The following is a 24,558-nucleotide window of genomic DNA, read 5'->3' on the forward strand; positions in this document are numbered from 1 at the left end:
ATATATTTTAAACTTTTTCTAACCATCTTTTCTTCTGGTTTCAGCCCCATTTCTTCTAAAAATATAAACTATGTTAGTATTCAACAAGGATTATTTTACAAACTAATTTGACCCTAGATATTATTCAGGTCAGTATTTCCTTCCTTTTAATCCTAGTAGGCATCTAGAAACCATCTTTTATCTATACAGAGATCGAAATTGAAACTTCATAATCATTTGCATGACAACAGAAAAAGATTCAGATTTTTATTTTGGATTTCAGTCTCTTCTTCAGATCTAGGTTTTAAAAAGATCATATTCCAATAAATAGGCTAACTATCTGCTCAAAACTAATTTTACTACTAATTATAAATTTCTCTAAATGAAAAATCAAAGACCCTAACTTTAGTGAGTGGTTTTTATGTTACTAATCATATCTCCTTTTGTTCACAGACTTTACAATCTTATTTAGGAACATTGCTGTTCATCTCTATTATCCCATTTATTTATTGTGTATGTGTATATACATATGGAAGTCAAGATTCCACTATGTGGATTCTACATATTGAACTCAGATAGTCAGGGTTGGCAGCAAGTAATTTACGTACTGAGCAATGTCATCAACCTTAACCTTTATTTTATAAAGAACAACATGGTAGCATATTTGCAAATAATCTTTCTCTCTTTCACTGGCAATTAAAAAGTCTAATCTCAGAGACCAGACATGATGAAATTATTATAAGCATATATAATAGATATTAATATTAAAGTGGCCAGAATCAAATAAATACCCATTGATTTCGTGTTTGTTGCGGGTGGGCTGTAGGGAGGAAAATTTAAGCCATCAAAGATCTCAGATGATTTGAGGCAGGCTCCTATTTACAGAGGAGATTCCATAACAACAACAAACAACAACAACAACAACAGCAGCAGCAGCAGCACATTTTTAAGCACTATAAGAAAAGTATTAATATAGTAAAACTTCAGTTTTAAGCCCTGATTCTGAATGATTTGCTGACCAATGCTGATTACTGTGGGCCATGGAATATGTCTCTCATAAGAAAAGTATTAATATAGTAAAACTTCAGTTTTAAGCCCTGATTCTGAATGATTTGCTGACCAATGCTGATTACTGTGGGCCATGGAATATGTCTCTCATAAAATTAGTGCTAACAAAAGATGCTTTTAAAATAACAACATGTTTCAGACCAAGCATAGAGACTACTTGATGTACTTCAGGCTTTCTTTGATAAGGTAGCAAACACTACAATGGTGTTATCCTTTGGTTTTATTTTCTGGATTATAAAAAAGTCTATACATAATGTTTTTAGATAGTCTTCTTAACAACATCCTTTAAGAAAACTTATCAGATGGCTTATTACACTTCTTTTGATATCATCTTTCATTTTTATATCACTGTCAACCTTGATTAACTGATTCAAATTTTCACAGTATAATAAGCAACTTTTATGCATCTTTTCTCAGTCCCTGAGAATCACAATCATCATAGAAGATGTTTATCCATTCATTGAAAATCTCTGGAAAGCAATGGTGTTCTTTCATTGGTAACAGGGCAAGGAACAGTGTCATAGAGGGTTAATCCATGTAAATTGGCTTCCACCCGTAAAGTAATTTTCTGGAACAGAAAAGAAAATTATATAAATAAGTTTTCTCTTATGAGAGACTATCTTTTCACTATGTTCCACAGAATCCCTTATTTAGTCAGAGAAACAAATTGATCTTACAGGGAATAGGAAGTCACTGCCACAGGCACCATCCTGAGCACCCAGTGACATGGTAAAACTATGTTCTTGCCTCACTAAGTTTCCTAATTTTCTTTTGTAGGGTCTTTTCCCCCTAGTAAAGCTATGTGTTAGGGTTGGGTCTAGGTGAGTAAACAAAGATTGCAAAATTTCTTCAGATATGCTTTGCAACTCCATTATCAAGGCTGAAGCTTTACTTGCAACACACAACTTCCTCAAAACCAGGAACAATTTCAGCAGAAGTTACTCTTCTTATATCCCTTTCTTTGGTGCCAGATTTTAAAATGCTAATTTTCAAAACGAACAGGGAATCTGTCAGTGAAATATTCTGTTACTCTGCATGAAGGAAGTTCTACTGAAGAGAATTGAAACTATTTTATTACCTGAAAATCACGAATATAAGTCAGGAAAAATCCAAAGAAGGAAAATGACATAGACCATTCTGCTGCAGTAGTAACTATGTGAAGCACATAACCCTGTAGTTAAGGAGAAAACATAAAGGACACATTGTTACATCCTACTCAAGTAATCTATGTTAGTTCTTAAATTAAGAAACATCAAATTGTTAGAGACCAATCTTCCTTTTGAAAATCATCCCTTGATTTTTGAACATGTTTTGAGAACTGCAGTAGTTACTAGGAGTCTCTCCTGACCCACAGTAGATATCTTTGTTTCACTTACAACAAATATAATTTCTACTAAATAACCAAGACAAAATAGAATGTACATTCTATAACTAAGGAGTTATAGAGCCACCCTGCCCCTCCACCACAAGATTCCTAAATCAACATCTGTCATCCTTACTTACAAAAATGGGAGATTGCAAATTTAAGGTCAATCAGACCACTGAATGAAATGAAAAAAACAAATACTCCCACCCACCTACCTGCACACACACACACACACACACACACACACACACACACACACACACACACACACACACACAGCATGCATCTGAATAAAATTCATAAAATGACACCAGGAAGCTCAAGAATAATCATAATAAACTTTCATAAAGGCTATTTGTTGAAGTTAGGCCCCGGTTCTTTCCCCCAGTCCCATTCTCAAAGAATAAGAGTCAGACTCAAATATATTTACAAATGCCTTGGCCATACAGCTAGGGTCTACTCTGACTTGATCATAAATAAAGATAGCATGTTTACTTTAACCTATATTCTGCCACATGGGAGGTTACCTGTGCTCAGGTTACATTTGTCCATCTCTTCCTATCATCCCGGACCTATCTCCCGTGCCTGACTCTATTCCACAATCCCACAATTCTTTCTCTCTCCTGATGTCCCACCTCTGTTTCCTACCTAAGCCTCGGGCCATAGGCTTTTTAACTGACAGATGATATATCCATACAGTACACAGATATTATCTGTACGGCTATTTTTAGAGTTTGTATACTAATTTACAACATTAATTCAGTAGGATATGGAGAGATGGTTCAATAGTTAAGAGCATTTGCTGCTTTTCAAGAGGAACCAGGTCTATTCCCAGTTTCCATGTTGGGCAGTTTGTTTCCACCTGTTAATATAGCTCCAAGGAATTCAACACACTCTTCTGGCCTTTGCAGGCATCCATGTATACAGGACGCAGACACATGCAGTGATAATACATTTAAAAAATAAATCTTTAAAATAATTACACACACACACACACACACACACACACACACACACACACACACACACAAACACACATGCTCACTTATATATTTTATAGATCTCAAGGTCTTACTTTGTCCTCTGGGTTCCAGTGTAGTTTCTGTACTATATCAGGACCAAAGTCACTACTGTACAAAATTGATGAGCAAGTCATCACTATAAAAAAAAGTAAGTCAAGGAAGACTCTCAGAGACCTGAAGGTTAAAACATGCACATTGGGGGCTGGGGATTTAGCTCAGTGGTAGAGCGCTTACCTAGGAAGCGCAAGGCCCTGGGTTCGGTCCCCAGCTCCGAAAAAAAGAACCAAAAAAAAATAAATAAATAAAAAAAAAAAAAAGCATGCACATTGCAACAATAACAAATCATTTTCAATGTTAACTTTAAAGGCCAGCTTTTATTACTATGGTCCAATCCTATTTCTTTAAAGAATTAATGTCATGGACGGTCCTAAAACTAAAGATCTATCCAGAGTAACCAGTAAATGTTTCTTTCTCCCAGCCCCATGCTCAAAGAATAAGACTCAGACTCAAATAAATGCCTTGGCCATACAGCTAGGGTCTACTCTGACTTGATCATTACTAAAGATAACCTGTTTATTTTAACCTACATTCTGCTACGTGGCTGAATGTTCTTTTCTCTTTACTCAAAAATTAGCAGCTCTACCATAAATTTCTACTGAATAATTTTTTTGAAGTGAGCATAATAATTCGTCCTTGCTTTCTCTGAAGTATAACTATGCCAAACATTATGTTTTTTCCTAGCTCAGTTAGTTAATTTCAGACTGAATTTCATGTACCAATGAACAATGTCCTTAAATCGAGGGTAACTTTAAAGGGACTGGGGGAGCTGGAGCAATGCCTCAACAGTTAAGAACACAAATTGCTCTTGCAGATGACCTAGATTGGGTTCCCAGCATCCACATTCAATTCCATGGTATCCGATACCCTCTTCTGATAGCACTGGCCACCAGGTATGCACATGGTGCGCTTACATAAGTGTAGATAAAATACACACACATACATGCACACACATTACAACAAAGGATACTGCTAAGTGCACTTACTCCACACCAGATAACCAACAGTAGTCGGACCCAGAAGACTTGTTTGCTGTGAATTTTGGGCTGCATTTGGTAGGAAAGGATGGTCTGAACAAACATGTAAAATGAGCCCATACTAAAGGCAAGGACAGCTCCACATACATGTACAATAAATAGTGCTGATTTCTGAGAAGCAGAAAAAAGTCGGTCAATGAGAAAAACAAAGAACACATTGACAGTGTATCATTTAAAAGCATAAGCCAGATAATTCACTAGGGCTAAGTGGAGATTGCACAAATTACTTCCCCAAAGCATAAAAAGACTACAGTGATACCAGATGACTTCATTTGCCAACAATAAAAATGGTAACAAGTGTCCATATATTTTGTTTCATTTATTTAACATTTTTATTGGGTTCTATTAGGTGTCAGGCAGGTTTTAAAGTCATTAATATGTAAATGAATGAAATAGACACTTAATTCTCATAGTTTAGTCTAGTGAAGATGCACAAACCTCAGAAATAAGGGCATTCCATGGGAAAGTAGCAGTGGTAATACTAAATAGGAACAAGAAGGTTAACACGGAGAGATCTGGGATAGCAGGGAAGACAGTTTAAATGTAATTTAAGGTCTCCAGGGCATTATGTAGGTATTGATTATGCCACAGGGATCATTAATAGTTTGTACTGATCATTCCACTGAGACTATTATAGTTATTATGTTGCCTTTATTTACTTACATTTAATTTCCAACATTATATGTTACACTGATTAAAAGAGACAACTAGCAATCTCAATTTCTACAATCAATGTTTAAAACTAAATTTCAGTTGAATCACTGTTTTTGTTTGTTTTGTGTTTTTGTTGGTAGTGTTTGCATTTCTTTTTGGCCAGTACTTGGCACAGGAGGATCATAATGATTAAGAGAACAAAGGGAAGGCATGGTTCAGTTTTCAGCAATCTACGAACCCAGTTGATTCGCTATCTCTCAGTTAACTTCTACAGTTGATTCTCAACATAGAGAAATCAGAGATTTTGATTTTTCAAAGGCATCCATTCCATTTCCCTTTTCAGAAGGAGAGAGAGAGAGAGAGAGAGAGAGAGAGAGAGAGAGAGAGAGAGAGAGAGCGCTAATTGCTTGAATCTGATAAAACTAAATATAGGCATAGCCCAATTAATGTCAGTATATAGTTTACTCAGCAAAACTCTTGTGGTAAAAAGTAAAAAATAAAGAGTGGAGAGAACATATTAAAACTTGAAATAGAGGCATATAAAATGAAGTGGAAATGGGAAGGAAAAAAGGAGGGTAAGGACAGACAGGGATCACTCAAAGTTATTTGAGGGTCTTATGGAAACCTACTGCAGTAACAGGGGTGATACAAAGCCACAAGAAGACATCTCTTATCATCAAGCGAAACTTCCAGTGGCAGGAATGAGGTACATCTAATTGAGCTGTAGGTCAAAAGGGCCCCACAAGAACCTCTAAGCAACTCAGGATCTTGCCAAAGCTATTGGTTGCTCTCTACAAAATGATGGTTAGGCCTTATTGCTGAAGACAACACCTACAAATCTCACCGAACATGGAGAAGCCATGCTGTTGCTTAACTAGAGCCATTCCCTCCACTTTCTAGTCTGCAAGTACTTAATTGTACAATGGTGATCTGCCTGTAAGATATGCTGGTCCAATAGTGGGACAGAAGTTGGAGGAGTAACCAACCACTAGCTGATTATGAGATGGAACCCATGCCTGAGTGGCCAAGACCCTGAGATTATATAGGTCATAGACCTAGGGGAAAACCAAGTACTATTTATTGTTCTACTAAAGGGACATAGCAATAAAATGACTTTTAATGACATTATGCTATGTTCATAGGCCAGGGTCTCACTCAGCTATAATCAGAGAACCTTCTTCCTGAAGAAGATGGGAACTATTATGCAGAGTAAGAAACCTTGGAACACTAAGTTCTAAATGGAATGCATTCATCAAACTCCTTCCCTCAGGATTCAGGGAGTCAAGTGAAAGAGGAGGCAGAAAGAGAGTAAGAGTCAGAGGAGATGACTGAGGGAACAGTGCTTTCCAGACATAACAGAACTGGCATGCGGATGAGCTCACAGAAACCGGCAGCATGCACAGGACCTGGTCAGGTTCAAGCCAGAGGAGGTTCTAGCACTGAGAGTGGAAATGGACATGAGGCCCCATCACTGACCACAAAGCTGTGTGAAGTGAACAACTTCTCACAAAGGAGAACATTTCTCCAATGGAGTCTCTGCTGGGTATACAAAGCACACGTAAGGACAGGCAATAGATGAGCAACACAAATCAAACCCCATGGTAATTCTGGTGCTTGTTTTCATTCCACAATGCTTCGTTAGGGCATTTTTAACTTTATTGGTCCTACTTTTGTGTTAAAATGGTTTTTCTATGTTTAATGTGTGTGTGTGTGTGTGTGTGTGTGTGTGTATGTATGTATGCACACGCATACACGTGCACATTTGTTTTTTCTGTTTGTTGGTGGTTTTGTTTTATTCTGGTTCTTTTGCTCTTTTTTAAAAAAAATATATTCTTTGCCTGTTTGTTTTCTAAAGAGAGAAAGAAGTTGTGGAGTTAGATAGTTGGAGTAGAGAGGACCTAGGAGATGATGGAGGGGAAGTTGTGATCAGAAAATTATTTTCAATTAAAAAATAATATGCAATATACATGTGTAGCTATCAGTTTTATTCTTAAATAATAAACAAGATATTGAAAAACAAATCTTCAGCTTATTTCTATATCTAGTTTCATAATTTTGGATACTAGGAAAAGAACTTAAGGTTACTGAATACCCTTAGGATGAATTACAGAGGCTCTGGACCAGCAGCACTATAGGCGAGCATGGAAGAGAACCAGCCCTACTGACACCTTTGCCTTTGACAGATTGTTTCTTCTTGAAGCTATCCAATTCATGAAATTCATTCTTCAAATGAAAACCCTAGAAAGGTAACCCGTATCTCCCTACTTACTAATACCTTCCGAATCTCCAGAATGATAACTCTCACACAAGGGAAATATTTTTCTAAGTGGCACTGAGAACCTTTACTTCCCATTATTCCTTTTTTGGAAAATTACATATACATTGTACAATTGTATTTAGTGTACATTAAATTAAAGTTTCAAATACCATATGATTATAATTATTGGGCTTCCCCTTGAAAACAAGGACCATATAAGAGATCTTTCCCCCAACCTTTGTAGCACCTTCAATGTCTCTCAAAAAATTCCTAAGTAAATGAGAGCTTGCATGTACTAAGTAGTGTACAAAATAGCAAAGAATCTAAATCTATCCCCTAAAAATTATCTGTGACATTTTTAATACTGAACTACAGAAATTGACTAGGGAAAGCAGAGTTCAATTTATAACACTCACTACTAACCAGCCCTGCACAATTTTAGTTCTCTCTCCATGGCACAAGGTTATTGTGCTTCTTGATGCTAGTGCCCAGCAAAACTTCACTTATTTTTTGAAGTCATCATGACAACTCTCATTTCATACTTCCAGCAAATGAAAATCAGTTAAATGATGATTTGTTGCTGGGTGAGCAAAGCTTTCTCCTTGACCAAACACTACTTAGGTTTCTCTGAGCTACTGCCAACTGGGCCTGATTTCTGGGATTCAAGGTTCATCTCTACAGAGAAGAAAGAAAAAAATCCCGCTTAAATCAACCTAAATATCTTAAATAACAGCCAATATAACTTCTTATCTCTCATGCTTTCCATTAGGAATTTTCCATCCCCTGAGCCTTGCTCTGCTTTTTGGTGATACATGGTTTTACCCTACTTTTTCAAAGTTGAGAACAATTTCTCTTCCCTACTAAAATAATCCTGTAGCAGGCATCCTTTTTTCTATAAAGATGGTCTTCAAGAAAGTCTTTCTAAGCCGTTCTTTAATAAATGTTACTTAATAATAATTTTCGAATAGGTTAAAAATGTTAAGGAAGAGGTAAGATCTTTGTATCTTTTCTGCTGTGTTAGCCAGCAGGATCAGGAAGACAGTTATGCCCTAAAGCATGGATGGTGGCCAGCCTTTATGTTTTTTTAAAGACAAAGCTGGAAAAGGAAGAGATTCTCCCATCCTACCACATGTACAGGAATCCTTGATTACAAACAAGAACACGGGCTAAATGATTATGATTCATCAGGCATATTACACACAAAACAAAGTGTACATCTACAACCTATTACTTATTTTGTGTATCAGTTCTGGCTGATCTTGAAGTAACCTCCAATTAAGTATATAATGACGCCTATAAGTTACTGTCCCGAGTACCCAAAAAACAGTGCTAATGACTTGTTTATTTAGATCACTAAATATGAGCTTTCCTAATAGTGAAAACGGCTGTTTCACAAGGTTCAACTGATGGAGCTGAGTTTTGTCAGCTGCAGAGACAAAGACAGCACATGACTGAGGACCTCAGATTTCCGTTTACTACAGATATCCAAACATATCAGACCAATACTCACACTGGGTTAAAAGACAAACCTGGAAATTTGCCACAAGAGAAAGTCCTAAACAACTCAGTATCCCAAGTACAAGGCCAGCCTTGTTTAATTTGATGATAAGGTTCTCTTCAGGGTTCAGTGCATGAACTTGCTTGTAACGAACATAGATAGTAGCAATGCCTGGGACGAGAAAATTTGAAAAACAGCAAAGTAATGAGTAACCAAGGGACTAACGTGTCTGTGAAGTGTTCACAAAGGTCAGCTACCCAGAAACACAGAAACAGACGGTCTTTTTAACATTAACTTGAATGCAGAGAGAGAGAGAGAGAGAGAGAGAGAGAGAGAGAGAGACCTATGAATTTTAAAGAATTTTTTTATAATCACACCATAGAACTACTTGAATCCCCCCATTTGTCTGAGTAAACCATTTACTTTCCATGGTCCTCATGTCTACAACTGCTTATTATAAAACTTAGAAAGTAATTTTGATCTTTTCTGAGGAAAGCTCTCATAATACTCTTATTATAATAAACCTACAATATTTTTAGGATCAGCATCAAAGTCATTAGTAGAACCTAGATGGGACACGCATAGGAAAAACCAACAAAATCGCTCCTCCTCGTTCTCATATTGTTTTATGTTATCATAGTAGGCTCAAGCAAACACAGCAGTAATTACAAAAGAAGCCAGATCCTGCTTTACATACTCATGTTTCAAGGAAGGACCAAATCAAACTTTCTACTGAAGAGTTATTGCCAGACAACTTAGAAGTATAATAAACATGGCAGGTAAGTGTTTTGTAGACATGTTTTTGATGAGTGTAAATAGAAAACATGTTTACAAATTATTTTTCCTAACTTCTAGTTTTTCAATGTTCTTTTATATGCATTTATTTATGAATTATTTGTGTGTGTATATGTGTCAGAGAGAGAGGGGGGAAGGGGGAGAAGGGAGAGGGACGAGGGGAGGAGAGAAGGAGAGGGGAGAGAGGGGAGAGGGGAGAGAGAAGAGAGGAGAGAGGGGGGAGAGGGGAGAGAGAAGAGAGGAGAGAGGGGAGTATATATAAGTCACTAACCAGCTTTTGACAACTCATTCTCTCCTTCCCCAAATGCGCTCTGGGGATTAAACTCAAGTTCTTTAGGCTCAGTAAGCAAGTATTGTTACTTCTGGAGCCATCTTGATAGCTCTAGTTTCTCTTTTCATGCAAGCAAATAGTTTATATTGAATTGATGGATAAAATTATTTTAAGGGATCATATTATTTTTTTATTAAATACTTTATTAAACTAACAAAAGTTAGGCTCATAATAGAGTATGGTAGGTTCTGTGGCATGAGATTATTAACCAAAAATGAAGACACAATTCCATTTCTACTCTTAAACTTTTAAACTGTTTATCATAAAAGAATTTAGCTGTGGTCAGTTTTCCCTTCAATTCTTGATATCACTAGTTGTTTAATTAATCTACCTAAGGCTCTAAGGAATGTTTAGTTGCCCTTGCAACTTATGTTTAGCTAAGAAGTCTAATATTGCCATATACATATTTCTTCAAAGTGTATTTCTGTAACTTAGCATTTCTACCTGAGCTTCCCCCTAACCGGCCTCCCTTGCAAGGCAGCAATATAACCAAGAGTTTTCTTTCTTTTTCCTTTTCATTTTTTATTAACATACGTATAATCTATAATATAGTAAGAATATATTCTCAAGTATTACTAGAAAATAAGTAGTGATACAATATTTAAAGAATAAATCAGCAACTTGACTCTTCATTTTGTGTGCAAAAATCACTCCTACTTCCATTACCTACCTAAAATGGCAGCGATATTCAGCATTACTCCAAAGAGGCACCTTTCAGGAGGCATTGTCCCAGTGTCACTGAAAGACACAGCATGCAGAGTTCTTACACTAGATACCCTCCATAACAAGAACTATTCTAAGATCCTTTAGCCTTTAAAAGCCCCTGAACTTGGCCCATATATATTAATATATACATATATATTCATAAAGAGAACAGACCTTGAGTTTTAAATATTTGCCCATCCCTTTCTTGTCATATCAGATCTTTTTCATTTCCACACAGCAGAAATCAACACAAACCAACTTCAAACAGATTATACTCGATATGTTAATAGTATATTGTGCATTTACCCAAAATTAAGTCCATAAAAAAATCAGTGTATCAGCTTCATCACAGTATTCCCTAAGCAGCACCACTCCAACAAGGCCACATCCAACAGTGCTACTCCCTGTGGACCCACGAGGGCCACTTTCATTCAAACCACAGTTATTTCTTGAACAGGAATAGAATGGAATACAAATCTGACAAAACTTCCACATTCATGGAAGTTACATTTAGGATCCAGTTTGAAAGTCCTCTCTTAATCTTGGGTTATTACTCTAGTAGACAGTGACTGGCAAAACTCTGTCCAGGTTTCTCAAAACAACTTATCACACCAAATGCAATGAATCTGTTTACATTCCTATCCTCCAGAGCACTATGGACTACTAAACAGATCCACATAGAAAACAAATCATTTAAAAACTGTAACCTTTAACCTATATTTGCTAATTGGAACAATTTATTTGATCCTAGTTTTGCTGAATCAATACAAGAATAAAATAAAATGTGAGGTAATACATTGAAAAGTGAAGACATCCATTGAGCATTACTACATCTCCTTTTCCTCAAACTACCTACTAAGAAGATTAAAAAGACAAAGTTTTTAGTCTTTCCTTTTTCTTTGTTAGTGCTTCCTTTATCATAAAACACTGAAGTAAGTTAAAACAGTAAAAGGCTGGGCAGTTCCCAATCAGTTCATTGGTGGACCCTGGGAGTGGTGGTGGTGAATCCAAGGTCCTAATCACTTAGCTTATCAGGTATATGAGGTAAGACAAGCCCCCTGGTCTATATGGCCTCCTGACCATGGAATTTAGGCTGGTCCATATAGCCTAAGTAAGTCTGTGTGAAGCCCCTGACCAGCAAGGGTAGGGGATGGGTGGTTTTCTAGTCCATTTGTATAAAATGCCGGAGGCTTAGGGCTAATTCCTAGGGCCCCAGGCAAAAACCTAGTTCAAGGTGAGTCTGTATGAAGAGCCCTCGGTGGCAGAGAGACCAGGCCCTCCTGCTCCACCATGGCCATGCACCTTCTGATGACACCTGTAGTTGTCCCAGTGGCCTGTGGTGTGCAGAAGGGTTTCTCGCTCATATGTCACAGCACATGACATTTGGGGTTCATGCTCTGGTTGAAGCTATAGTTGCAATGGTTTGTCACCAGAGTGTATGTGACCATGATCTTGAGGTTGGCCAGGTTGCCACAGGCATATGGACAGAGGGAGCACTTGTAGGGCTTTTTTTCTGTGTTGACCTGCTGGTGCCATTTCAGGTTATCCAGATGAGCAGAGTCATATGGACAGCGGGCACAGTGGAAGGGTCTTTCACTACTGTGAGTCTTCATGTGCTGAGCCAGGTGGTTTGGGTAAAATGGCAAAGGGGCATAGACTACAGGCAAAGTAGTAGACCCCTAGGGCCCTGGGGTCTCCCATTGGCACCCCCTCCAGTCTCTCCTCACATACAGTGCTCACACATGGCAGTTCCTAACCTGTTGCCCTCACCCTTCTTCGGTTCTTGTCCATAGCCTGGGCAGGTAGAAGGGACAGTGGTTCTGGTCCAGTTCCACACAAACCCTCCCCTTCACCCCGAAGCTGCCCAGTCTGGCAGGAAACTGGCATCACCTGGTGGCACGTGGAGACTCCAGTCTGGAAGGGTCAGAGCACTTTCTGAACGCTGGGGCATTGTCCTCTCCTGCTCTGTGGGACAGGGAGGTCGGTCGGTCATGGAGCACAGCATCGAAAGTCACAAATTGGGCAGGGAGGAGTGGGAGGTCCTGTGTGGGTGGGCTGATGCTGCCTTAGGTTGTCTAGGCTGGTGCAGGCAAAGGGTGGTGGGGATGACGGTAGGACTTCTCACCAGTATAGGTGCGGGTGTTTCTTATCAGGCTGAAGAGTTGGGCTGAGGTGTAGGGGCAGAGGCCATAGTGGAATGGCTTCTCCCTGCTGTGCATCAGCCTGTGCTGCTTTAACTGGCTCCAGTAGTGGGCTATGAAGGCACAGAGACGGCATGAGACCAGTAGCCGTCAGGGCAGCAGAGGAAGGGGGCGCCCGGCCCTCCTGCCCCAGAACATGGCCCCTCACCTGTTGGCCCCACACACAATTGAAAGACTGCGACTGGCCACACAACCCTGGATCCCTGGCTGGCTCAACTTCACTCTCACCACTTAGTGCCTGGCTGCCCTCAGACATCACTAAGCCCATAGAGAAGTCCAGCTGGGTCTGGCCTCCTGAGAGTCTCCTTCAGAGTCTTTCTCAAAGCCCATGAACTGGTCTGTGTGGCCATTAGCTTCCTCCTCTTACTCTTCCAACACCAGATCTTGGGCTAGCAGCAAAGCACTCTCCAACATCAGGCCCCAGGTCCTTCTTAGAAGGAATCTTCAGTATCTACTTTGATCCCCTCATATTTCAGGGGCTGCGAATGGCTTTACTTTTCCAGACAATCGAGTATCTTGACTGGCTCCAGCCCAACTGCACCTACAGCTTAACACCACTCGGCGTCTCAACTGGGTAGGACTATTGATTGTACTTCTCTCTGGCCGCTGCAAAGCACATTCTAACATTATGAAAGCTAGACCTCAGGGAGGTTTCAAGGTCAGACTCAGCTTAAATCTGAGTCCTGTTTTTAAAGTGCTTGTGTCTTCAGCAATAGGGACTGACCTTCAAATTCTGTGAGGCAAACAAGAGCAAGGGCAACAACAGTTTATACTCTTTGCAGAGTTGTTGGGATTCCCCTGATCAACGGGACAGAAGAAACTTCTCACGCCTAGTACTTAAGCTTTTGCTAGTTCCTCCATGCCTGGTGCAGGGAGAATTCTACCACCCCAAGTGTCAAATTTTCATTTAAACTACCTATTGGTATATACATAAAGTTGTATATATTCTATGTGAGTTCAGGTGAACATGAAATAGTATGATTCCATATGGCTTTTTCAAACATCCTTTGTGTTTGGACTGCAGATGAAAGAGAAAATGCACCATTTTCTCAGGGACTGGGTTACTAAACTCAAAATAACCCTTTCCAGTTCGATCCATTTACCTGACCATTTATCTCACTACAGCCTAATAATACTCTCTAGTGCATCTGCATTATCCGTTATTCATTCCTCAACTGAAGGAGAGTAGATTGGCTCACTTTCCTAGTTTCTGTGAATAGTCTAGTCAGTGAATATGGCTGAGAAAATACATATGGAAGAGGATGTCGAGGCCTTTGGGAAACAGTCCATAGAATGGTATAGCTGGGCCACATAGATGTATTTTAGCTTTGTAAGAATTCTAAACACAGATTTCCAGAGTACTGCATTCTCCTGTGATCCCTGCAATGTGGGTTCTCCTTTCCCCAGATCCCTGCTTGTATTTGCTGTCAGTTGATCTTAGCAATCTGGCTTGTATAAGATGAAATTGCGAAGGAGTTTTAATTTGCATTTCTCTAATTGCTAAGGATGTCAAGTACCTGTTGAAACATTTCTTAGTCACTTTATATTTCTTCTTTTGAATTCTGTTCAGATCCACACCTATTTTTAATTATATTATTCTTGGCTGTTTATTTTGTGAGTCCCTTACATATTTTGGTATTAATCCTCTATCAGATATCTTGCTGGCAAAGATTTTCTCCCATTGTGTGGTTTCCTCTTCACTGGACTTTCTGTTTCCTTTGCTGTCTAGAGCATCTTCTTATAGCCCAATGGCTGGCATCCCATCTGAAGCACCAGTATTTATAAATTCAGTTTTGACATAAAGTTTGCATTTCTTATATCCTTCTGGACTGTAACAGTTTAGATAGCACCTACAAACTGAAAGAAAAATCCTTTGGCAGAATATTTAGTTTAAGCAAATGATATATCTTGAATATCAAAGGAATGAGCCTAAGAGAAATATGATACTACAATTTAAATATCCTTGTGTCAGAGAAAGAGCTCAGGGTTATCACCATTAGAAAAAAAAAAAAAAGCAGAAGGAGAAGTGAAGTGTCCAGAGTGCCTGGAAAGACCACAGAAGACCAGCGGAGAACTGAAACACTCAAAAGGCACTTAGTAACTCCTACATTACAGAAAGCTCTGAAATGCAAGAAAGCAAATTGTCAGAAGGGGAAATAAAAATTCTGACAAACAGGCTCACATCGATCTTAAACATGCACCTTCTTTCAGAGATACAATGAATTGTCTGGCTCCTTGAGCTATGCATTTCTCTAAAACAAGGATGGTCATTTGTCAAATTATTGCCAGAAGTAAAAGCTTGAAATCATAAAAAATTGGGGGTTTTATAAGCATCTCTTAGTGCACCCAATTTGTGTATGACTTTTGTGTAATATCTGCATTATAGAAATCGCAGCAATGGTACCCCTTCTGAAGCCCACTTACTTGTCAGAGTTTCATTGACAGTTTTAATGGCTCCACTAAACCTTCTGACTTATCACTTTTTAACAGTTTGCCATTTTCTGTGTTAGAAAGGTTATCCATCAGTAAGTTAGTGAATGAGGAAGTGAAACAATTGCAGCAAACACAAAATAAAAGATACTATTTAGACAAGGGCAAAAGTAAAATAAAAAGCAATTGATTCAGTGTCTCTAGGATGGTGTTTCAAAGGCCTCAGCTATATTCTAGATAGATTCATTTAGATGAAAACACAGGGGCAGCTGGGCTCAGTGACCGTGTCTTCACCACCTCTAACCCTACTTAATTCCTCTAACTCCTCCTCTCTCTACTTAGTTCCTTTTTCATTATAAAAATGTTTTAAAACTTCAGTATCTTAGAACCCACTCATAGTTACTAGTTTTCTCATATGCTCTTCGTGAGTGCATAAACATACTTGGCAGTGTCAAATTAAAAATCTTACCTTGTGTTTTTTCAGCAATATCACATAGAGAAATATACCGAAATTTCAATATTGTTTGTTGCAATTGTTCAGTACAATATGTAAAGTTATAGAATGGGGCCTTTATTATCACATGATTTCTAATAGCCAGAGAGGAGGGGGGTATTACTCATGTTTACAACTGAAAATTACTAAGTAAAATATATTAACAGAGAGAAAAAGAACAGGAGGAAGAATCTTTTAAAATCATACATTAAACAAATGCTGGAAGGAAAGCCATTAAATCACCTTCAGAGGCAGGAACGAACTTCAGGAATGAAGAAGGGACTTTTACTTTATTTTCAAAGATTTGTTCAATTTTAATATATGACTATGTGTGTGTTCCTGTGTGAGCCTGAATAAGGCATCAATTCCCCTGGAACTGGAGTTACAGGGAATTAAGAGTCATTCTGTAAGTACAGGGAACCCAACATAGGCCCTCTGCAACAGGAAGCATTCTTAATGGCTGAGTCAGGACTAATGACTTCCTGTTTGTAAGCAGTACCATCTTGCCAAAAGTTTGTTGCAATAACCACTCCTACCTCTGTAGCTTAAAAAGATGACGATGGCTCAGCAGTTATAGCACTTGCCACTCTTACAAAGGACCTGGTTTAGTTCCCAGTACTCACTTAGCTGCTTACAACCCTCTAACTCCAGTTCCAGAGGCTTGGATGTTCTTATCTGGTTTCCAAGGAGACCAAGCATGCATGTGGTACATATACAGTACAGGCTAAAGACACTCAGAGGACTAAAGATTAAAAGTGGTTATGAACACGGTACATGCTACTAATTACTCATAATCAAAATGTTGGTAGTTTTAAATTTTCAAAAATATAACTGTTGATATTTAGTTTGTCAGAAATATCTAGCCAGTAGGTCATGAAGAATAAGAACACAGTCCCTAGAGTAGAATTTGCAGGTACAAATCTTGGTTCACCACATACTGAGTTGTACCACTGAGCAAATCACATACTGTTTCAGGCCCTTACTCCTTCTGTGATTTAGATCCTGAAGGTATTGGAGGTTTAGCATATAGGGAAGCAGTATAGGTAGTTGTGGGCTTTTGAAGACGTGAGGCCTAGAAGAGGTCTTGAAATTATTGGCTATGTACACTTAAAGGGAATTACAAACCTCTGGCCTCCTCCTTGCTTGCTTGTGCTCTCTGGTCTCAAGGTGAGTGGTTTTGTTCTCTATGTACTACTGCCATCATGTGTGCTCTGTCCCAGGCTCAAAGCAATAGGCCAATCAATCATGATCTAAATCCACTACAGGAGTGAGCCAGAAGAGTCAACATAAAAGGATATAAGTTGATTATTTTAGATTTGTATGACAGTAACAGAAAGATGACTACAGATATTCTTCTTAAGTGAGGATAGATTTCTCAACCCAACATGGATGATGCAAGGATTTGATTACCTAAAGCATGAAGAAAACTTAGAATATTACCTTGTTACATAATAAATCAATAAACATTTGCCAATACTACTACGTCTTCCTAACATTACTATTGTTTGCTGCACCTTTAATTTTACAAGGAAAGTCATTCTAATTCCAGGTTCTGAGGCAAGCTCAAGCACTCATTTACAAGACAAAAACACTAAGAGGTTAGACTCTCTTAACTAACTGACTCTTACTCTACAGTCTCCATATTTCTCTATCTCATAGAAAGAATCAACTGCGAGTTCTATTTTATGTTTCCTCTCCTATAATAGCAGTATAAAAACTTGAATTTTTAAATGAAAATTGAAATGCCAGATTCTCCATGGTCTGGGGAAAGTAGTTTGGTGGCAATAAGTAGCACTTACCTGGGCTTGTGTTCAGTCCCCAGTACTGAAGGTGGGGGTTACTTCTATATGAACAATATACTTCACTGACCTGATGTAAGGCAATGCAGGGTCAACATGGTGGAGTGTTATTGCAGTGATATATGAGAATATAAAGGTAGCAAATGTCCAAATTACAAGGGCCGACGGAAGGAAGCTAAGGCCTTGCTGAAACCACCACATTTCAGACAGGTCTTCTGAAGTAGAAAAAAAACAAATGAGAAACAGCAGTGGGTAAGTTTTTCCACTCTATGTTAGCCATCCGCTCCCCACACTTGTAATCTTACCCTCCAAGTATCCTCCCCATATCCCTGCTCCACTCCACGTTTTAGAACTAAGACTCACTTACTGGCCACAGCCAGAAACTTGCTTTCTATCTTTCTTATCATTTCATACATAAACACACACACACACACACACCCACACACACACACACACACACACACACACACACGCACACGCACATGCACACGCACACACAGTTTAAGCCATGTCTATATTACAATAATGAAAGTCAATGAGATATTACGATGTGTCATTCAGATAAGAAAAATATCCTTATATTTCCAATACAGCTAGTTTTTGCCCCTAATATTCTCAGTCTACAATTTACCAGATCAGTGAGTGTGATCTTCTGTTTCCTGGTAGGGAAGGGAGCTACTATAATCTTTGTACTCTCTGGACTGGCAAGTACCTCATATGCTGATGAGCTGGCTGGGCAGTATAACATCTAGCCACCACTAATGGAAAGACTGAGGCATGAGGGGAGGATTGACATTTTCATGCCTTAATCAATCATGTCTCTGTAATGCAGCTTCTTTCAAAATTCAAAAGACACAATCAGATGATCAAAAGATGTGGTGGAGAATCCCTGTAACCCCTGGCATCAGTGCCAGCACGAGAGAGATCTGGATGGGGAGAGTGAGGCCTTTGAGCCACAGTAGGCGAGTGGTGTATTCAGCAGCAGAGCCACAGTTTCAGTGGTCAGAGTCTCTGGGCCACACCCTCTCACCCAGGCCCTCGTGGTAACAAGAAATGTGGTATTTGGAGCCAGGTTCTTTTTTTACTCTGTCTGACAAGATGATCCTAAAACCTTGAAATCCTGAGATCAGCGACTCTTCCAACTCAGTCTCAGCCGGCCTGACTCTGCCTCTCCCCCCACCCCGTCTGTCTGTCTGTCTATCTTTCTTTCTCTCTGTGTCTGTCTCTGAAACAAAATCTCAAGCATTCCGGGCTGGCCACCTTAACTGTTGGGGTTCCAAGTGTGTACCACACCATACTCTGGTTGATGTGGTTCTGGAGATCAAATGCAGGGCTTCTGGTGTAATAGATAAGCTATCTACCAACTGAACCATATCAGCTGCTCAAGAAGATAGGGTCCGCAGAGTTAGAGTTGTGACTATAGATGCTAGGGAGAAGGCAGAAAAGGATACAGGGCTCCAAAATACAAAATGCAGGAAAACCATGGTAATGAGACCACAGGAGGGTTAACCCTGGTCACTGTTTAAGTTCCTTTATGCAGACCAATGACTGGCAGCACCGTACAAGACGACAAGCACGACAGGCTGCGAGTAACTCAGGCCAAGCACAGTGGCTTCCACTGTGTGATCTCTAGTAGCCTGAAAAGCAACGGAAAGTTGATAGATAGATAGATAGATAGATAGATAGATAGATAGATAGATAGATAGATAGATAGACAGACAGACAGACAGACAGACAGAGATCGAGTTTGCAAAAGGCAACATTGACGGCAAAGGGGAAGTAGAGGAATATTTGCATGACATCAGGGTTCTCATGACTGACCCATTGCTGCTCTGCTACTTTGAGAAACTTTTTTCATTTCCTCACACAGAGAGAACTACTTGTTGGACCTGCCTGTGAGTAATATGTCCATGGGTGGTACAAAAAGGAGCCATCTGGGCCTCAAGGTGCTCAGTGCACTGAAAGTGTCAAAAGAATACAGGAGCATGGGCTCAGCACCTGCAGGCACACCGCAGAGCAGCATGCTGCCTGCCATGTATGTGACTCTCATCACCCTCACAGCTCTTCTACACGTTGTTACTTTTTTATGTGTATGGGTGTTAATGCTACATACATGTTTGTGGACCACATGTCCTGGCACCGTGGGAGGCCAGAAGAGGGTGTCAGATTCCCTGGAGCTGGAGTTACAGCTAAATGATTGCAAGCTGCCATATGGGTGCTGGGAACTGAATGTAAATCTCTTCCTCTGGAAGAGGTCAGCTCTCCAGCTCCATCCTCTATGCATTTTCCAAGTCTGGCTCTAGCTCAGTGTCCTTGCTGTTCCCAGCAGGAGCCTGTACTTCATCAACAAGGACACTGATCACACTAAACAGTAGTATCTTGCTCGGTTTTCCTTCTTTGTTAAACCTTCAGTTTTAGGAGAACAAGAAACAGTTGTTTTCATCACTATTGTACTTCTGGTTCCAACATGAAGAGTTTTTTAAAAAACCCACCTAACTAGACGTCACAGGCTGCTTTCTCCTTAAACTCCAGAGTGAAGATGTTATGTAATAGCAAGTCAAGAATGTGAATAATAGATTCATTTACTTTTTCTTTGGAAATTTAATTGTTAAGAATATAAATACTTTGAAATTAAAAGTAATGTTTCTAGTATTTCCCATCAACTATGGAAATACCAAATCAAATTCCTTGTATTTGAATATTGCTTCACAATCTTCTGCTTCTTTGTCTCAGGCTGACTTCCTCAAATAATGAAATCTCAGCCACTTTTAACTTGTTGTCTACTCCAATCATATGACAAGTTGCAATACAAGAATATTTATAGTGCCTAGTAAGTTTCTTTTCCTTTGTTCTAAAAAGTTACCAGTATAAGCGTGTTTCAAGTAATTTCCTGCCCCACTTATCATAATATCCTAGGGTTTTCCCATTTCCTAACAGTCCTTAACATTTTCATTCATGTATCTATTTATTCTTCTTGGCAATTCCTTGCCGATGTCTGACAGGCGCTTTCTCTATAGTAGGTTGCTGAAAGAATAATCCTGATGGGTACATTTCCTTAGTCAGCTCAACAATGCTACTTTAATTCCAATAATTCTTCTCTCAAGACTGTAGGAACTCAGTTCTATTATTTATTGGTTCTGTCAAGTCTTTCATGTGCTTTTTCTTAGAGCTTGATCTCTTAGAAACCTGTCATGTGACAGCATCTATTCTGCAATACTTCCCCTCCCCCACTCTCTCTCTCCTTCCTTCCTTTCTTGTTTACTCTTTATTTAGCAAAGAAGTAAAGGCAATATAATAGAGCAAAGGCTATCATGTACACAAAAGGGACAAGTCTGACTCATCCTATGCATGCAAAAGTAAACCATGCATTATACTTGTATAAACCAATTCAAAGTCGACCATAGAACTTCAATAAAATGACAAAGCTATATTAACTATAAAAATCCAAACCAAGAAACACCTACATTTTTAAGCCTAGACTGAACAAGAACTCCCTATACAGTCCAGAAGGGTTTTGAACTCATGATCCTTTTGTCTCCATCGGTCAAGCACCAGGATTATAGGTATGAGCCATTACATCCGCTTTAATGGTACAAGGAACCCGACTTAGGTTTTCTTGCATGTAAGCACTCTACAAACTGAACTACCCTTCCAGACACCTTGAATGTGTTTTATGGCTTCCAACTATGAGCTTGTATTTATGTGATCATTAAATCTGAAAGTATTCTAAAATCTAGCTTCTTAAACTCTGGGTCATGTAACTGAATGTGGGTTTATGAAAACTAACAGGAATAAAAGTAAGAGGAAATGATTTCTGGACATATAATCAGAAAATAATCCAAACTCAGCAGTGTAACAAATGCAGAAATACTTGAGGGTGTTTTCCTAGGCTTATTTTGCCCAACTTCTGTACAGCGTTGGCTCTGACCATACAAAGTACACTTTGCACCATGCACACCCACTCATCAATGAACACTGCCTGAAACATCTCAGATCAGATTTAAAGCTATTGTGTTAGGAATCAGTTTTTAGTGTTAATTCAATGTTTTCTGTTCTTTAAGCATAATGGTTTAATTAAGAATCAAAGTAGTATATCTTGATTGAACTGTTAGAGTTGATTAAACACACACACACACACACACACACACACACACACACACACACACACAAAAACAAACACACACCCCTCATTAAATGATTTCAGTTTGGTACTAGGAAAAAACTGTTAGGAAATGAAATAGTCTTAAATTAGCTTCTATCACTTTGTCTCACATATTTATGCAAAGCAGCATAAATAGGATAAAGTATAATCAACCCTGAGAAACATGGAGCAGGATGCCCTATGCCCTAGAGCAATGTTTCTCAACCTTCTTAATGCTGTGGCCCTTTAATACAATTCCTCATGTTGTGGTAAACCCCCAAGCATAAAATGATTTTCATTGCTACTTCATAACTATAATTTTGCTACTGTTATGAATCATAATGTTAATATTTATGTTTTCCAATGGTCTTAGGTGACTCCTGTGAAAGAGTCCTTTTCATCCCAAAGGGGTTGAGACTCACACTGAGAACCAGTGCCCTAAAGTGTCAAATATTCAGTGATTTAAATTTTAATGCATAACTAGAAAAGTACATTTATACATTTACATTTAGCATTCAAATTTGCTATGATCTTTCATAAATGACAAAACTATATGTATGTCAAATAATTGTTTTATTTACATGGTAGAAAGAGAGAACTAACTTCCACAAGCTGTTCTCTGACCTCCACATGTGTACCATGATACATTTGAACAGGAACCTGCATGTGCATTCATATACACACAGACAGACAGACACAGACACAGACACAGACACACAGACACACAGACACACACACACACACACACACACACACATATGCACACGCACAGAGAGAGAAGAAAGAGAGAGAGAGAGAGAGAGATGACTGACTTTAGGATGAATTATTTCAAGAATCTGTATCTGGTTTTGCTGATCACTTTAACTCATTACTGACCTGGGTGAACTTCAGGTTAATTCCTTGGCTTCTAGTTTCTCAGAGCATGTAGGCTGTGAGTCTGAACCTTGAATTAGTGATGGAAGACTTTAAAGAGTCCAGTTCTTGATGGTATCTTTATTCTACCACCTGGATATATGGAGAAAATAGACACATTTAATGGATCTTGCTTTGCTGAGAGGGAGAGAATTTTCTGGCTTTCCATTCATAGACTGTGCTTAGTCTTGAGATCCTGGCATCATGAGAAAAGGTAGCTCAGAGGAAAGGAGGTACGTAATTAAGAGAAAATGTTTGCTTTTTAGCTTATGAAAATAGTACTTACTGAAATTATGATACTTTTTGCATAATCCATAAAAACACTGTCTCGAACCAGGAGATGGAGATATCCCTGTTCTAGTAGGAGGCAGAATTCTATTCCTGGTCCTTCACTGTTTTGTTATAAGCCAAATGCTTCCAAAGAACAGCTAGGTTACTCCTCTTGCTTTAGTTCCTTGTCTGACTTTCCAGCCTTGAGGATTTCCCTCTCTTTGTTTTGGGAGGATATGGAAGGTTGAGATATGTTTTTACCATCTAGGCTGGCCTAGAATACACTACTGTCTAAGGTATCTAAAACTTAAAATCATCCTGTCTTACCTCCAAGTTCTTGGATTATGGCATGGGCCACCATGCCTGGTTGAAGAACTCCCCTTTCTTTCACAGAAAAATGTGTTTTGCATTTGAAAAGCTAATATGACCTATTCAGCATTTAGGTATTTGGGTAAAATGTATGCTTGGAATATTTTGCTCATCCCACTACTAGTAGGAGAGCCTCCTCCCCATTTTACTGTTAATTACTTTTAAATCCTTAATGTCCAAAACATAGCAGAGGGCTGAAAGGATAGTTCAGTGCAACCCAGAGCCTATGTAAATAAAATCCAGATGTCTAGGGGCTAGCAACTAGACAAAGTACAGTCATTTTCCTATCATAGAAAAATTCCAGCAGACCTGCTAGACAGTTATTATAGAAGTTACAGAGACATCGAGGAAAGACCCTAATACACTGGTGATATATAATCAATAGTAGCCTTTAATATTGTCCAGTATTTTTATATTACATTTATTTATATGTTTTATATGTATAGTGGGTGGGGAGATCAAGTGGAGGTTGGGGGTGTAAACCCAGGAATCAGTTTCGACTATGTGTGTCCCAGGGATTGAACTCAGGTCACCAGAGTTGCCAGTAAATATCTTACATGCTGAACTATCTCAAAGCGCCAGCTTCATTTGTTAAACCATCTAAAAGAATAGTTGTTTCAGTGAGGTTTATTGAAATACTAAATGAGATAGTAGATGTGAAGTTCTTTCATAAGTGGTCAGTAAGTCTGGGCTCCTTTTCACAACTCAAAAGAAAACTACCTGTGTTCTGAGTCCCGAAATGTCAATCTTCAGAACTGTCCAAACTGGTTCCCTTTTAAATCCTGAAACTGATTCACAAAGAAAATATATTATCATTTCAATCTCAAGATTTTAAGTAGCACACAAATATTAGCCACTATCTGTGGCCTGAATGCAGCATTGTGAGCAAAATGTTTCCTTTAAGAACCTGATGCTTGAGATCTTTTATAATAGTGACCTACTAGCTATAATTTTTAGAAAGTTTTAATTGTAGGAAGTTAATTTTCTTATTGTTTGGCACAGCAGATACATTTCTCTAACACCTGAACTTTTTTTTTCTTTATTAATAATAACTTTATTATTTCTTATTTACATTTCGATTGTTATTCCCTTTCCTGGTTTCTAGGCCAACATTCCCCTAACCCCTCCCCCTCCCCTTCTATATGGCTGTTCCCCTCCCCATCCTCCCCCCATT

The 24,558-nt window shown here is 38.8% G+C and overlaps 1 protein-coding gene and 1 pseudogene across 2 annotated transcripts; both read right to left on the minus strand.

Annotated features, from left to right (window-relative positions):
* Window positions 1-232: 232 nt before the first annotated feature.
* Window positions 233-22,859, minus strand: Dram2 (DNA damage regulated autophagy modulator 2). 2 transcript variants are annotated; one of them, XM_032897540.1, is made up of 8 exons: window positions 22,710-22,858; window positions 17,763-17,907; window positions 10,735-10,802; window positions 8,970-9,109; window positions 4,463-4,640; window positions 3,489-3,571; window positions 2,126-2,218; window positions 233-1,615 (listed from the first exon to the last, which is right to left on the minus strand). In XM_032897540.1, exons 2-8 carry the CDS (start codon window positions 17,891-17,893, stop codon window positions 1,505-1,507), a joined length of 804 nt encoding a protein of 267 aa, XP_032753431.1. In that variant the 5' UTR covers window positions 17,894-17,907; window positions 22,710-22,858; the 3' UTR covers window positions 233-1,504. The 2 variants fall into 2 exon arrangements, with proteins under 2 accessions (XP_032753431.1, XP_032753432.1); XM_032897541.1 differs by lacking the exon at window positions 3,489-3,571 and having other exon boundaries at window positions 4,479-4,640; window positions 22,710-22,859.
* Window positions 11,485-14,400, minus strand: LOC116896401 (annotated as a pseudogene).
* Window positions 22,860-24,558: the final 1,699 nt, after the last annotated feature.

This window comes from Rattus rattus, chromosome 3, assembly GCF_011064425.1.
Source record: "Rattus rattus isolate New Zealand chromosome 3, Rrattus_CSIRO_v1, whole genome shotgun sequence".
In the NCBI taxonomy this organism is placed as follows: domain Eukaryota; kingdom Metazoa; phylum Chordata; class Mammalia; order Rodentia; family Muridae; genus Rattus; species Rattus rattus.